The 17,185-nt window shown below is 38.6% G+C and overlaps 1 protein-coding gene across 3 annotated transcripts in view; it reads left to right on the forward strand.

The window, feature by feature from the left end:
* Positions 1–17,185, forward strand: part of macrod2 (mono-ADP ribosylhydrolase 2) — a 468,001-nt gene that overhangs the window by 1,411 nt on the left and 449,405 nt on the right. For all 3 annotated transcript variants that reach the window (XM_050070646.1, XM_050070648.1, XM_050070649.1), the window contains exons 2-3: positions 5,693–5,794; positions 11,382–11,495. In XM_050070646.1, the coding sequence (XP_049926603.1) occupies positions 5,693–5,794; positions 11,382–11,495 (216 nt within the window). The remainder of the gene's footprint in view (positions 1–5,692; positions 5,795–11,381; positions 11,496–17,185) is intronic.

A 17,185-nucleotide genomic window follows, 5' to 3' on the forward strand; every position in this document is an offset into this window, starting at 1 on the left:
AATGATTTAAAAAAAATATTAGGCCCTTAAAGTAATTAGATACTAGTCTTAAATTTGAATATATGCCACAAATATTTTTATCAAAATTTGAATTTATTTTTGTCAAAATGAGTCAAGCTCTTTTACGTAAAAGTCCACATTTCTGAATTGCCTGCCTCTGCATGTAGCTACAGATATACTACTTCCCATTATACTTACCTTCAATGCTTGAATAAGAAAGATTATTTGTCCAAAAAAAAAAAGTCTTAAATCTGGTTAAAAGTGATTAAAAGTGGTCTTAAAATGCATTGAATTGAAGTGTCTGATACTCGTAGGCAACTGGTTCAGACAAATTTCAACATAGATGTGGCCTCAGTTAATAACTGAAACCAGAATTGTTTGCAGTGATTGTTGATGTTGTTGGCGAGTTATTGATTTGAATTTTCTGCTTGCTAGTTTTTATTGTGATATAGTTCAGTCAGTGTCTTGCCATCAAAGCCCATTAAATCACAACTAATTTTTTGGAGCAAAGGTAATAATTAATCTTAGCCAGCCGTTCCCAGTTCGAGCAGGTGGTAGCAATGGAATGAACATCAAAGTAAATCAGATTTCATATTCTGAGCATACAACCCTCTAGCTCAAATTGCGTTAAGAGGAGATCAAGGCAAGTCAAAATGTGAAAGAAATTCTGAAACCTAAGGAATTTAATGTGATTATTTTTTTAAATAGTAGTGTGACTCAGGGCTAATCTGTAGGCTGCGTGAGATGTAGTACCAACAAAGGTAAATTATTGTAAATTGTGTTGGCAAAATCAGCCATATTTAAAAGTAACGTGCAGAGTTTTGTCAGGCTGCAGAGTATTCTGAAGTTGGAGAACCTTCTTAAACAAAATGAACATGAAACAGTAATATGAATAGTGTTGAAACACTACATAAAATGAGATGTTATGTGACAGGCAGTCACATCTCCTTTTGTTTTGTTATCACTAGAATTTGGTTCAGGGATGTGATGAGTGACTGGCCTTTCCATCCAGAGCTCATCAAGTACAGAAGAATCATACAGCACTTAGCATCACTTATGCTGCGACTCCGGTAACACAGTCTTGTAACTCATATTTAATAAAGCAAATTCCGACCATCCTGTTCTCATGGCATCTAAACTAAGCTGCGGGATTCTTCAACAACTATAAGTTCAGCAGAGTGACGAAGCGCTTTAGTGTGGTCCAGAGAGCTTTGCTGTGTTCAACCTCAGAACTGCCTTTTTATTCATCCATGTAGAATAAAAGCAGCCTTGGGAATGACAGGAGTGGGCAAGAGGGAGCGAAAATACATGAGGGATAGAATGGATATCCCCCACTGCGGAAATACCTTTGATATAAGCCTGACCTACAGCAGGATGTTGCCAAAAGATGACCCAAGGATCCTTGTATTTCTTACCAAAATTAAGTCAGCACCGACTGCCTCAATATTTTAGGCTGTCATCTGTGTAAGGAGCAAGTCTCATAACTCATAGCCTCTTTTAAGAAATAGTACAAAGTGATATGGGATAGTGTCATTTGCAGAGCATTAAAGCCTGTAACATTTTGTTGTAACAAGCCAAATACAGTGAACTAGGATGCTTTTGTGTAGTGTCATATCACATCCAGTTTGCTTAAACTGTTTTACAGTGGGGATGTTTTAATTGACCAAAGTCCACACTTTTTGCACTGGGGTTTGGCGAAGATTTCACAGTGAAGCACATAATTAGGATGAAGCTTGTTTTGCAGAACAGCCCAGTGTTGTCTGTAACAAGTTGAGGCTCTTTTGCAGTCAGTGGAGATGAACATGAGGACACAAGCTGTGAGGACCCAAGAGTGATACAGCAGTACAAAGGTCAAACAGCAGCTGTGTGATGTACTAATGTCAGCAGCCAATCATGTTGCAGTTTGTTGTAAAAACCAAACAATCGAATAAGGAAAGGTACTCGCACTTCTTGCCCACGGCAGTTTAAGTTAACCAGAAGTACAGTAGCTTACAGTTTTTTAGAATTGGTAACATTTCTCTGTACTAAGTTCACTTTTTCGAAACTGTTCGCATAGTTCTCTTTTTACCAACATGCAGCTCAGCACAACGGTTCATCTCACATCTAAAATGCACTATTGCAACACCAACACTTACACATGCACATCTCAGAATCAACTCTTGCACCAGAACACTGACAACATTTGTCTGCCAACAGTAACACTTTGTCACTCATTACGCAATGACTTAAAAAAACAACTAATCATAATTAGCATTACAGGAAGTATTATTATTGTCTTAGAAGAATCTCTTATGTATTTATTTATGTGTTTAACATAAACCAATATTCCAGCAAGTTTTTTTTAACTGAATGGCTATCTTTTATGCAACGAATGAATCAGAAATGCTGCAGCATGCTTCTGTAGACTTTATTTGTTTGCCATTTCTGCATAGAGTGATTCTAAGTGCACAAAATGCAGCTGAAGATTTTATTTAGTTTTATTTTATTTAACCCATATTTAACCAGGCTAGTCCCATTGAGATCAGCATTCTCTTTTACAAGGGAGACCTGGCCTAGACAGCAGCATAAAAAAAGTTACAAACAACAATAATCGCAAGAAAAACATGGGTGATATACATTAATGTGTTGAAAAGTTAAAAAACCTATGTACATTGACATGTACCAACCAATACATTCACCATTATAATTATGAGAGCTTTAAAATAAGGCAGAGAGACCAGTTCTCTTTGTTTGACATTCTTTTGAAGGGTACTCCCAGCTCAATCCGTTTTCTTGGAACAGACAACAATACTACATCGTATGATCTCAGACTATAAGTACAGTCAGATCTTTTTCCAATCAGAGTACAAATGTATTATGAGAGTTTACCCGGAATGGCTTTTAACCAAGCAGCAACCTCGGTGCTAAGTGCCAAAACTGCAGTTCCTTGACTGGCCACTTGAGGCTGGCTCCAGAAGCAAGTCAATCCCCATGACCCAGACACCTATGTTAAAGTGCCTAACTTCACTCAGAAATAAACATGTTTACAGCCTGATGCAGAAAACAGTTTTGGACTCTACAGCTAATTTACCCATGTGTGACAACTGTACTGGGGGTGAATTTTTATACAACTCACTAGTTTAAATTTTATTAAGGCGTAAAGTTCCATATAATTAAGAGTGGACCATTTTGAGTGACAGGCTTCATGCCAGGCATCACCTCAGCCAATTCAAGTCACTCAACTCCCAGCTCCTCCACAGCTCCACCCTGCCATCCTAATATGGATGCTCGTGGTTCCAACAATCCAAGATAGCAAAGGCCAAAATGCACACTCAAGGCATCAAAACAGTCCACAAACCAATGGGTGAAGTCACGGTGGCTATGTCTGGTATTTTTATACAGTCTATGCTTTATACTGTAAATAAATAGGTACCAATGACTGAGCCTATGAAAGGTCAGAGATGGCCAAACAGCCTTGGAGTAATCCCATTCCCCACCCCACAGCTATTACTCTATGTTTTCACTCTTATAAATAAACAATATAAACTCACAACATGTCAAGAAAGGTTATATTCTTAAACCTATTTTCCTTTTTCAGCAGAGAAATACAACCGTACCCCTTTTGCATTCAAGTATCTCTCTTTTATTGAACTAAGACTAGCTTAGTGCCTTATTAACTCATTGTAATTAATACTTCCTTTGAACTCGAGAGAAACATAATAAAATTGACCAAAACTGTCTTAGTCAGTTGTCTAGTTAGTTAGTCTGCTGCTCCAACAATGACCAACTCTGGTTTGGTAAAAAATAAATGCGAATATTTGCTGTTATTTCCCCTGGCTATTGTGGGCCAGCTGATTACCCTCCTGCAACATTATCCCCACCACTCTAGTTGCCATGTTTGGCAACTCAGCTGCCTGTTCCACCAGTAGAGACTGACATCAGGTGACGCATGCTGTGCACTACACACAGTACATCCTCTCCATCTGAGTTCAGTCCAAAGAGGGGGCATCTTAAACTGTATTGAAAATGTTCGGGATATTTAAATACCCTGGTATACTGTGATGCCGCCCAAACCTAATAATCACCATACACACTTGTATAGCTACAGTTCATTTATAAAAATACAACCCTGTCTTCTGCATTTGGCAGTTCTTTATCAACATCACTCCTTCTGTCCTCTCTTCTAATACACCAGGGAAAGAATATTTTGCATGCCTGATCCATCCCTGGCAAATTATCCTCTGCAGATGTGTCCAGATATCCAGCACTCATTGCGTCCATCAGGGACATCTGATCATGTGGCTGCTGGTCATAACCTTTCTAATTCTGAGATGAAATTATTTCTTAAGTAAGGTGGTAGGAAAAGTGACACCATCACGGAATTGGCTTTTAACCCCTCTGTGACTGGAAGAGAATGGCGAAATGCCACAAGGTCCCATACAGTAACATAATGTTCTGGATTCTGCATCACTTGCTACCTTTCCTCACTTGGCAGTCTTTCCTAGAAGTCATCAAGGAATGACAATAGGTGCTCAGGTGTTGTATGTACCAATCTGGAGTTCATGCGTTTCTGTAAATTTCCTTTTAGATTAAATGAAACAGAGTGCAGTAGAGCACTAATTTTGTATACATGGATCGTAAATGCACAGTTTTGGTGGTGGCTAAGTTTGAGTGAGAAACTAGTTTATGGATTTTAATAGAGGTGGTCATTGTATGCATTTTGTGTCAAAGCAAGGAAAAGTCAGTCACAGTTTAGTCCACATGATCTGACTGTGTGAAGAGTTCTATGAACTCATTATTGAGAAATATACGTTAACAGTTGTAAAAAAAACCTGCAAATGTAGGTTGTTTTGACAAAGACAGTTTCTCCATGTACAGTAGATGCATCACAGGTTAAGTTTAAAAGTTTAAGTAATTTAAGTTCTTAGCAATCTATTGATAACAAAGTCACATAAAACTTATTGCATGGGCAGAGCAGTACAGAGCACACGCAAGGTAAGACAAACAGCTCAGAGTGCAATTAAGCTTGGGCAACAGGATTACATGGTCCTCATCTGAGAGTCATACACAAGAGTATGCACATTTTCATTCCAGCCAATCCGCACAACAGACAGTTTTACTAATTAACACACCACAACCAAAGAAGAGGGACGAATGAGTGAAATCAACTGGTGGTGAGGCGTCTGATTAGAACAAGATTCTGCATTTTTTTGGGTCACCATGGCACATGGCTGAGAACCACTGATGAGGTAGAAAGTGGGCTAGCTACCAGCTCCAGGAGGGCTTTTTCACTGCTGATCCTGCACTTCGACTGGACAAGCCAAAAGGGATTTTGATGCCTGAGGCAGGATCACATTATTAAATATCACTTAACTGAAGAAAACATTTTTCATAGAGTTAATCTAGAGAGCCAGGGAGCTGTGGAGCTGGAGCAATGAGGAGTGGCACATGACTGATGATGATGATGATGGCAGCAACTGTCCTATGGGTGGTGGTCAGATAAAGTAAAGGAAATACGCTTGGAGACAGTCAGTCAAGAAAAGAAAAGACACTACGATTTAGGGGAGTTTGTGGCTCTCACTGGAATTTAATTTTACATTTGTTATTAGCTGTCTGTGCCAGCTCCGAGTCTGTTTCCTTTTCTTTCTCTATTGTACTCTTCAATTGGACCAGCTTTATTCTTGCTTAAATGTATGGTGTCTTTCCTCCACAGAGAGACTGCTCCGTCTAGATCGGGAGGAGAGACGCAAGGAGTATCGTCGTCAAGATTTTATATCTTTGGACAAGATCCCAACCTGGAGAGAGGAAACTAGACGTAAGAAAGACTGCTTATTGTTGCTAAATGCTTTATGAGTTGTCTGTGGCTGATAAACTGACACATTATGGCACTATGTGCACAGCCTAGCTGAAATTATTATTGTTAAATGATTTTTCTGTTTCGGAAAAAGGGGGCCTATTATTATGCTCATTTTCAGGTTCATGCTTGTATTCTGGGTTTCTACTAGAACATGTTTACATGTTCAAAAATACTTAATTTTCCCCATACTGTGCAGGAACACCTGTATTTACCCTCTGTCTGAGAAGCTCCGTTTTAGCTCCTGTATCATTAAGGCCCCCTCCAGAAAAAGCCCATTCTGCTCTGATTGGTCAAGGATTCAGGATTTTCTGTGTCTGTGCTCTCGGTGTCTCTGCACCATAATTGCAGCCCAGGGAATGACTGTAAAAGAGTATACCATGAAAAATTACCAGTTAAAGCTTCTAAACCAAAATCTTCACAACGCAATATGTTCCAGCAGGGATATGATCTGAAATTAACAAAGAAATAACATCTGCAACAAACTATAGGCTCTGTTTAAACGATCTGTAGAGCATGGTCGTGAGTGTGTGCATTAGGGGCAGAGGGGTTGTATTTAGTACCCTGTTTAATCATAGGTGTGCTTTGGGTATAACATATATTCAACCAATCAGAGTGTCATATCTCACTCCCTTTAAAATCCAGGTGTGCCTGCACCTGGCGCACCATTATTTACATATCGGATTTGGCAAATTGGGGAAGCGTGAGGTTTTCTGCTGACAGTAATGCAGTAAGGGCAGTAATGTCACTGCTGCAATTGTTGTGGGACATTTAAGCAGGAAAACTAAAACCTGTAGTTATAAACTTGACAAAGGAATCAGAACTAAAACTGTCAGCTTCTCTCTTAACGGGGAGTTGGATGGCAGCTCTGCCGCTCATCTCTGCTCTCTGCTATGTTCACTTATACCACCCGCAACCCATCTAGCTTTCTTTGGGTGTAACAAGCAGAGTGTATGCAGTGTATGGGCACTGTGAACCCACCTATGTAGGCACATCTTACTATCTCAATAATGCGTCCTTTAAATAGCAGAATGATGACAGTTGTGGTGCGTTGTGAGCCACTAGACTAGATAGACTACATGTTTCCCTGACGTTAGCATGTAGCTATAGGTAGCAGAGTACTTGCAGCCAAGAATGACTGTAATAAAGTATAGTGGCACTTTTGACTGGGAAAAAAGTCACCAGTTAAACTTTCTTAAGCAAATTCTTCACAGCTGGACATGGTTCAGCAGAATTATGATCCAAAATCGAGGAGATATTAATAACACTGGCAACCAAGATTTTATGTTTGCCCAACATTAGCATGTCGCTTCATGTAGCATTGTAGGCTATGTAGTGCCTGAGCAGATGACCATATAAAGAAATCCATCATGAGCTGACATCAGCTTGTCTCAAAAGTAGAAAAAAACTGTTGGAAACAGTATTCAGAACGGTTTGAAGCCTGAGGTGTTTGCTTGCAGGGATCACTTTTATATACGTTTATCTCATTATTTAAAATTTGGAACATCAGACATTGTAACGACAAAAAAATGAGGAAAAGCAGAACAAGTCCCCTCTTGAGCATTTTGCCTCACTTAAAATTCCTTTAAAAGTTTCACCAAAAAATTGCCTGCCACAATAACTTGATTCAGTACAGTTAAATAGCTGAGAGGACTACTCTTAATTTTGAATGAGCTTTCATGCTTTAGGTTGTAGAAAGCCCTCTTTACAAATAGAACAGATGCAGATTTAAATGGGAACAGGTTACTGTTTCAGTGTCAAGTGTGCAATAATGCCTAACAAGTGTGTTGCTCTAGCAAAGGTATTTTTAAAACTGTTACTACAGTGTTCTCCCCTGCTATGCAACACTGCAACATATCAATTACGTAGAAGTTAGAATAATTTCATTCTTCTTCTTCTGGGGCTAAAACTATTTCAGATGTAAATAACACATAGCCATTATTGAAGGAAAGAAGAAGATCATCAATATAACAGGTAATTCCACACTTTTGATGGTGTTGTATATATGTATGAAATTATAGAGAAAGTATTGTAAATCTCCACGTGTGCTATTTTTACATGTGCTGGTGTTGCATATTGGTAATATTTTTCGAAAGTTGCAACTATGTTTTAGTGTGTTTTACTAAACATTTAAATAACTCATTATTTTTTCCCCTACCTTTTTTGCTAATGTTTAAACCAAAATTATGATGGTGAACTTTGCTTGATAGCCAAGGTAACAAACAGTAAAGCATCTTCAACATGATTTCTCAGCAAGTGACGCCATTTCATGATGAAAAAGACATAGACCACAGCCATACATGTCCAAGTAAACTTAAAAAAAAAACTAACGTGATTTCGAAGATTGGGAAAACGTTTGCTAATGTTGGTAAAACAATTAAAAAACTCTAGGTCTTGTTGTTCACCAAGCCTGTGTTGCTATGTAATGTCTTGGAGAACATGGCCTAAACCCTGTACATGTAGAGTTTAATTAAAGGCAAGTATTTTTAAAATGGGGTTATGTGTCATTAAAAGTCTTAACACAGTGACAAAAATAAATGAAGCAAACCCAGAAGAACATACAGTGCTTCTGTATTAAAGCTCTGGATACTTGTAAGCCAACAGTAACAGAGGTTAAGACAGTGAAGCAGTCACAAACCAATGAAGACCAAAGACTTAGAGGTTACAGTATGTTTGGCTAAATTAGTTTCAAACACAGTATAATTGAATACTCTCTCTAAATCAGAGCTAATGATGCTACTCTTATTAAATGTATGTTGTCTAAGAACTTTTGCAGCACCCACCCTAAGAACAAATAGAATTAGGGCTTGTGCTATATCAGTGTTGCAGGTTTGTTCTTGAAAACAATGAGCAAATCTCATTTAGATTCAGAATAGTGGTTTGCATTTCAAGTAGCAGCATGCTTTGGCATGAGATTGTGCAAGATTTTACATATTTTTGCCTTTGAGTAACACGTTTTAATGAAAATAAAGCAATTTACTATAGCCTGAATAAAGGAAGAGGGGCACAGTAGGGAATTTGTTAGCACTGTTGCCTTACAGCAATAGGATTCTGGGCTTGGCTGGCTGGCTGGCTGGCTGGCTGGCTGGGACCCTTCTATATGGAATTTGTATGCTGTCCTCATGTCAACGTGGGTTTTCTCTGGGTTCTCCAACTTCCTCCCACAGTCCAAAGACATGCATTTTAGGTTAGTAATAGGTTGCTTGAAATTGCCTTAGGTGTGAATGCGAGTATGAATAGTTGTCTGTCTCAATGTGTCAGCCCTGTGATAGTCTGGTGACCCGCCCACGGTATACCTTGCCTCTTGCCCAATGGCAGCTGGGATAGTCTCCAGCCCTGCCATGACCCTTACAGGATAAGGTGTTCATAGACAGACATATAGAAAGTTGTTAGAGTAGTTGGCAAACATAGAATATGAGTACTCTGATGCATGTAGGTCATGTATAGAAAAGTATGAGGGAGTTAGACAATGTATAACCGCTTGAAGCTTATAGGAGCTTTAGAACATAGAGTAGTTTATGGTGGTGGCAGCTTGTCTGACACTGGTGTAAAACCAACACAGACTGCAATATATGTTCAGTGGAGTGAGGCACAATGACAACTTGTTTAGGAGTGCTTGGAGATGTGCACACATCTGCTGTGGCATTTTTCTCTACATTAAATTAAACAGGGTATAATAACTTTTTATGGTGGTTTGGGGGGTGCTTAGCTGCTGTGTTTTCCTTAAGAACCAGTATGAAACAAACAGAACTGCTGATTCACAGCTCCTCGGTTATTAGCGTTTCTTGGCTCAACTCTTAGAGGAGGTACATGCCACAAAGTAGTCGTGGCTAAACTTGCCTGGCTTACCACACATTGCATCACATAATTAGATTTTTTTTTTCACAATATGAAACAAGAATGGTATACAAAGGACTATTCAAGAGTATGTAAATTCTAAATTCAAATTCACAGTATCCATGTTGAACACTATCATGATCTCGATAGTACAATAAGTACATTGTTGTCGACTTTTTTGTATTTTAATGTCATTTTATTTAGTTTGCATCAACAACAGTACAATATATAGAATTTCACACAATAAAAAGATATAAATAGGTAGCATAGGTAAAAATACAGGCACAGTATTTATTCTGGGAAAAGATGATATGTAATGTGTGTATCAATCTGTGTATAAGTACAAATTTGGCAGAAGGTTCGAGTAGTGGTGTAGTGGTGGTTGATGAGGTGGGTGTACTACAGATGGATGAGTTACCATGGAGGAAGTGGTTGTACTCTGGGTAAACCCCATCTTCCCTCCACTACAACACGGAGCACCACTGGGTAATAAACCTCATTGTATTAATAAAACTAATGACATGTCTCCATCATGTAGTAAAGGTGGTTTTTTGCTTCAGTGAGTATAATTTGCTCCATCTTATAAAGGCCCCATACTCTTTGGATCCATGTATTGAATGTTGGAGGGTCTGGTTTACATTATAAAAGGTTAACATTTTTAAAAGTTGTTTGTTGACCCTTCTGTCCATAATTTTGGTTATTACCAGGCATGCACAATAATATTGGCATGTCATGGGTATGGACAGATAAAGCCTTTAAAATAAAATATTGATATTATCTGCCTGAAATTAATATTTCTACAAAAATGACAGGCAGATAAGATGACTTTATTTTTGTGTCTTCAAACAGTAGAAATAAGTTATAAGGTTATAAGGAAATAAGGTGTCCTGGTTGCGGCTATTGCCGATATTGTCTCAGGTACAGCATCATCACCTGAGAAATAGCATGCATTCTATAGTTTTGTTTAAAAATGTTACATAGAAATAAATATGGTATGTTTTACATGTAACCTAAGTTAAAGTAGATTTTTTTTGCCCAGTGAATGTGTATATTTTGAAAAGCAATGTATTTTATGTCTGCCACTGGGTCATCACTATACTATAAGAGCAGGCATAACATTATGTTAATTCCACCACAGGAGTGACATTAGGACAGGTAATTTCTGCAATTAGATGAAAAAATATAGGTGCATATATTGGTAATGGCATCTGCAATCAGCCAAAATGAGTTGGAAAATATCAGATATTGGCAAAAATCTAAATATTGTGCATCCTTAGTTATTACCACAGTGGAATCTTGTGGAATATCCTGTTGAAAAGAACTCGTAGAATACTTAAGTACTTAAGTACTCAAATACTTCTCTCCAGAATACACTTATCTTTTTATATATATATATATATATATATATATATATATATAGCCAGAATAATATGTGTGCGACTGGCAATACTTTTATCGTATTTTAAATTTCTGTTGAGTCTTGCTGTAAAAATAAGAAAATTGGAAATTGGATGAATTGAGTGTTTTGCTCCATTGACATCATCACATTTAACTGAAGTTATTGTGGTTTAATGTACATTTGAGGACCATTTGTGAACCTGCTCTGTGTCTATTCAAAGCAACAAATAATATGTGCATTTATTGACCGACTATATTTTCATGTCCCTTTTTGAATGATTGCAACAAGTTGAAGTTATCTTTTTTATTTCAGCCAATGACAAGGAGGAAGGGACGGAGCTGACGGGTGGAGGAGGGCTGAATGATAAAGTATCCCTGTACAAAGGAGATATTACCGTCTTGGAGGTGGATGCCATTGTCAATGCTGGTAAGGATCTGCCCTTTGACCTTTGTTAACTGTTGGATGGGGTTTGCTGCTTGAAGGCAGCTCGGCTTTTAAATTGTCCTTGGCTGCCCTCTGCTGTTAAGACTCTGAAAGTGCTGGTTCTTAAGACATTGTACAAGTGATGAGTGTGATTGAGGCAAATGTTAAACTCGACATTTGCCACATTTGTCTGACTTTTCAAAAATAAAATAGTGACGAGATTTTTATCTCACCTTTACTTACTTAAGTTTTTTTTTTTTTTTTGCAATTCCAGTGCTTTGACCTGCCTTTTGTCAGTTAAACACAAGGTTAATGACTGAATTCATTTTGATTTTTTTTTTAGAAGTTATTGTCATCTCATTTGTCATGAATGTGGCATATGTGTGTTGTAATGATTAGTGGTCACAAATCCAATGTTGCTGTTGGGTACAGATTAATTATAATGAGTAAAAGAGAGGATGTGGAATGGGAGAAGGTTCCCAGATATGCCTTTTTCAGAGATTTGTGCTACTGTTATGTAATTTTCTGCAGTCTGCTCACAACCTACACACATAGTCAGAGGTGCTAAAAGATTGCTTTACCTGTTGCTTCTGCAGCTGTTGCTTAGGACCATTCTGCAGCTATAGACTGTATAGTCCTTAACCATAGCTGTATACCATGGTCTGCTTCGGCTTTCTGCAATTGTGTTTCATAACTTTCCTTTCTCGTGCAGTATTTGCAAACATGCACATACACACACACACACACACACACACACACACACACACACACACTCACACACACATACACACATAACAGTTTACTAAGCAGTGTGCATCCCGTGTGAAATTAATACTCTATAATTTATGCGAGATTAATAGATGTGAAAAACAGACTGCTCTGTTGGATAAGGCTAATGAATTTAATCTATTATGTAAATACCCAGCCTGATGAGGATAGGGTGACATGACATTCTGAATCATCATCAGCATTGTGTAAAAGACAAATATGAGGTTTAGTACACAGACACCTGACACACACCCAAATGTCATGGCAATTGTCTTGCTTTATCGACATTTTGACCTTTTATAAATGTAGCCCTCTGGTATTAGGCTATTTAAGTAGCTTTTGTTTGTACTGAGTTTTGTGATAACTGCTCCATGTCTGAATTGCATGGTTGTATGCTATTTTGATATACCTTAGCCCTGTGATAGTCTGGCAACCTGTCCAGGGTGTACCCCGCCTCTCACCCTATGACAGCTGGGATAGGCTCCAGCCCCCCCACACCCCCAAAAGTGGTTAGGGTAAATGAATTAATGAAGTCTGGATTTGTATTTTATTTAAGGTAAGAGTCAGAGTTTTATAGTATGTAAACCTGTTATACTATAGACTGATTAAACTCTCTTTGATTGCATTTTTACCCCATTTTGTGGCCAATATGTTCTTTACAGTCAATATCTGAAACAAATCAAGGTTAAGGCAGTGTATAGGGTAAGCAGTGTTTTTATTTATTAAGTGAACAGAAAATGGAGTATAGGAGAATAGGAATGAGATTCAGGAGTGAGCATTGCACACTTTTGTTTTTGAACTGTTGAGTACAACTGTAGCAAAGGCAGGCAGTTTACTTCAGCAGTTAATGCTGCCAGACGTCCAGGCTCTGATTGAGCTACATGCTGGCCAGGAGGTAATTCATTCTGTTTAGCAGGCTGTCAGAGTGTCTGAAAGGTTGAAGGAATTGCTGAGGCCTTTTATAATTTCCAGAAGGTCTCAGCAGTTGGCTCACTGCTACTCTATTCATACCGCAGGACCAGTTGTCTTTGTACAGGTGGTTGGACTGATAAGAACATATAGTGATGGACTTTGCTGCCCAGTTTTGTTCACCATCTATGACGGCTCTGCTCAACAACAGTAGTGTGTTGTGAATGTAAATTTGAATGTGAATGGAACGTGCCAGACTATGTGTTTTTTCTCATCGGTAACAAAAGACTTTGATTTTAAGGTATGCTGATATAAATAATGGGTCCAAACTGTTCATTAGTTGAATAGGCTGGACATGCTCCGGCTGTAGTGGCTGCTCTCCAAATCTAAGTGACTAACACCGTTCTGAGCTGCATGTGAACAAACATTGCGGATGTTGAGCAACGTGGTTTGATAAGATCTTTGCCTCTCATCTATTCACTGCCTCCAATCTCTAGCCTGCAGTACTTCCATTTTCTCATGCTGTTTTTCATTCAGTGTTGGCACCAGTAGACTGCTGTCTATGAAGTGTGGGACTTTTTGAGCACAGAGAAAGTTTCAGTCTAAAGTTTAATAAACTGTCAGAATGTCAAACATAAAGTGCTAATTATGCAAATCGTAGGTAAATGCTAAGGTTGCTATGTAAAATTTAACAAAGGTATATGTTTTCCACTCTGCTTATTGTGTCCTTTTGTGTGTTCAGTGGACATGAACTGAAGAACAACCACAGGAGCAGGTTCTCAGTGTAATCCTGTGCTGGCGTACCTGCCTGTAGAGTTAGAACTGAATGTCTCCACAGTCAAACAGGGCAATTCAGCGTTAGGATGTAGTACTGTCAATCATACCAACATAGTGAACTTTTGGTCCTGTATCATGGCACAGATCATAATGAGAAACAACCAAACTCTTGATTTCTTATCTTTAATACTGCATTAGCGTTATTGTTTTCTAAATGCATTAGAGAAGTATTCCAGTGCTGGAAAGGTAGTCTTTTTTATAAAACTGGGCTGTCTATGCAGTAAAAAGGACACAAATAATTTTAAAATCGGTGCTACACGACCATAGAAAACAAAAAAAAGGCTGTGGCATTTGCTTTTGCTCAAGAGGTAGAAAACCGACAACTACAAAAATGCACTTCGCCGCACCTGAGCAATAAACGCCCCTGCTGGTGGGTGACATAATGCAAGTTTCCCATCTAGAAACAAAATGGCGGCCGGCAGATAATAAACTATCTTCTATTTCAGTTAAACAGTATGTTTTTGAAGACATTTCAGGCAAGAAATAGGCCCTGCTGTTACAGGATCTTGGTTTATATTTGATCAGCACTGCTCAGTTTTAATGTTTGATCTCATTTTTATCACAGTTCATTTACACATACTACCCACATTGTTATGATACAAAGCTGGTTGAAAAAATCATCAAAGTATCCCTTTAACTGTAACTCTTGGGCATGAAGAATGACTCACAGTAAATGTCATCGTTTTAAGGAGCAAGAAAGACTGTAGTGTTTTTAGCTTGTTTGCAGCTGACATGTTATTTATTTTTTTTTTTTTATCAGACAGCATTTTGAATATATTTTAGAAACCAAAAACATAAAAGTTGTGCAACAAGGTTTTTGTCCTGACAGACAAAATATGTTGGTTGCAAAGGAGAAATGTCTGTAATTTTAGGGGACACAGGCCAGCGTAGCACAACTGTTATGGTGGCTGCCTATAGCTTTTAGAGGGTGTCAAGTTGCTTTATGTCCCCCATTAAAGTTTAATTATTAGGCTCATTGAGTTTTTAATTCTTCCTTAATTCTGTTTGGCTGGGGGTTGAACAGAAGGTGCTCAAACTGTCACCTGGGTAAGGGCCTGGAGAGCTCAGGACAGGAGGGGCTGTGGTGACAATTGGTAAACTGCAGGGGTGGAGGGCAGGATGGCCACATCATGACAAGGTGGCTTGGGCTGCAGCATCCAGCCCTGGCAGATGGCCCAACTCAGCCTACTCATTAGAATAAGCCTGCCTTGGTCTGTCACCACTCTGCATAAATAATGTTGTTAGACCCATACTCACGCTCCCTGTAACCCTCTTCCTACTGTTTTTAAAGGATGACAACAAGTGACAGAGGGCATATATATGACATACCCCTCAGTGGATGTCTTTTTTTTTACTCAGCACACTGTCTAGATTGAATTTTAGCAGTGCAGACTGTTTTGTTCTGGGTATTGATTCCCTGAGTGTGGAAGACTTTCTGCCCAGGCTTTTGTACAGGATGCATTTTCCTCCTTTGTACAATAGATGTAGTACATTCAGTAAGCAAGTGACAATCCTGCATTGTTCAGTAAGTCTGACAAATATCCAACAATTTCCCTGGTCCTCTAGTAGCCTATGTCTTTGACATATACCTTTTGGACTGTCACAGTTAACAAAAGCATCTTTCATAGAAAATTACAGGGTTGCCTAAAAGTCGAAAGGACGCTCAAACTGCAGTTTTACATTTAATGCATGCTATTACTGTTTATTTTACTTGGCAACCACAAGATCATGCCTTCCATTTTTTCCTTGTCTTTGTGCATGGAGTTCATGTAAGTGTCACCATCCCTTTCAGATCAAAATGAGGTTGTAAAGATAGCGATGAAGTAGAGAGGACTTCGCTTATCATGATGCCTGTGGTAATTATGCATAGGGGTTGACTCCTAATCCATTACCCGCTGTAAACCTTTCCCATCTTTCTGTATTAGATCATTTTTTACAGGAGCCAATTTAGTGTGCACAGGGAATCTGGTTATGAACGCTATAAAGAACCTGTAGGGGTTGAGATGAGTGCGAGAAAGGCAATTGGTATTCAGTTGTATGGAGCCGCTTGTACTGCAGTCATCACAGGTTTGATGAGAGCAGTGACCCTCGGAGGGCAGAATACCACAATCCAGTGGAGATTGACTTTTATATGTTTTTTGATATGTGGTCCATTCAAACATTGTTTTCCTGTGGGGCTGCTTGGCACACAGGCAGCATTGTTTACCTTTATGGTCATTCATGCGTAATGTACAGTACAGCAGGCTATGTGCCCTGGCTCTGGTACTGAACAGAATACAGTCTTACTCGGTGGTCAGAGCAAGGTAATATGTAGAGGTGCAACTGTTTTTCATGTTCATGTTTCAAACTCAAAATTAAATCCTGACCAGTTTGTTAGTCAATGGATGGACTCAAGCTTGCATATGTTGGGCTGGTGAGACTTAAAGAAAACAAAAATGGGTTGTAGATCACTTATTTCATATGATTTAAATTGCTCTTGAACTAATTATTGTCATAGTATTTGATAATTAGTGTAAATGAAACCTTGATATTGGGTTATTTGAGGTAAAATCTGAATAAGAAGAACAAATGAAAATAAGAGTGCAAAATTTGAATCATCCAACATTATTCATGTGTTATGCAAAAGAGTAGCTACATGCAGCCAAAAAACCCCAAACTGAGCTGCATATTATTAGCAAAGTAGTAGATTTTTTTATTGAAGGCAGAAAACTCTTTTTTCGCATCTCTGAGGGTTACTTTCTTTTAAGGGTGAGGGAGGCACGTAGTGGTTGTGGTTCATCCTTCCCCGTTTATTGGAAGCCTCAGTAGTTGTGGCAGCACAGCAACAGTGCAGGATAATGGTGTGTAATGTCCAGAGAATATTATATGCTTCTCTGAGACACAAGCCTTAATGGAGAGTACTGCCTTATTTATTAGGGAATGACTCTCTGAGTGCTCTGGTAATATTTTAGCCTGCAAAGCACAAGGCTTTCCAGAATGAGGAGTAGATGTGGCATTTTTATTCTCTCACTGAGCTCTCGGTCTATAGACAGACTCTAAAAGACAGACTTTTTCATTGTCACTCTTCCAACTTTAGGGTTCTTTTAAAGGTCTAGTGGTAATATATGACAACATATTCTCCTTTTCTATTTTGTGAGAGCCAATACTCTTCTGTGAAATTGATTTGCTGTCCAAATCCT

This window comes from Epinephelus moara, chromosome 19 (assembly GCF_006386435.1).
Source record: "Epinephelus moara isolate mb chromosome 19, YSFRI_EMoa_1.0, whole genome shotgun sequence".
Classification (NCBI taxonomy): domain Eukaryota; kingdom Metazoa; phylum Chordata; class Actinopteri; order Perciformes; family Serranidae; genus Epinephelus; species Epinephelus moara.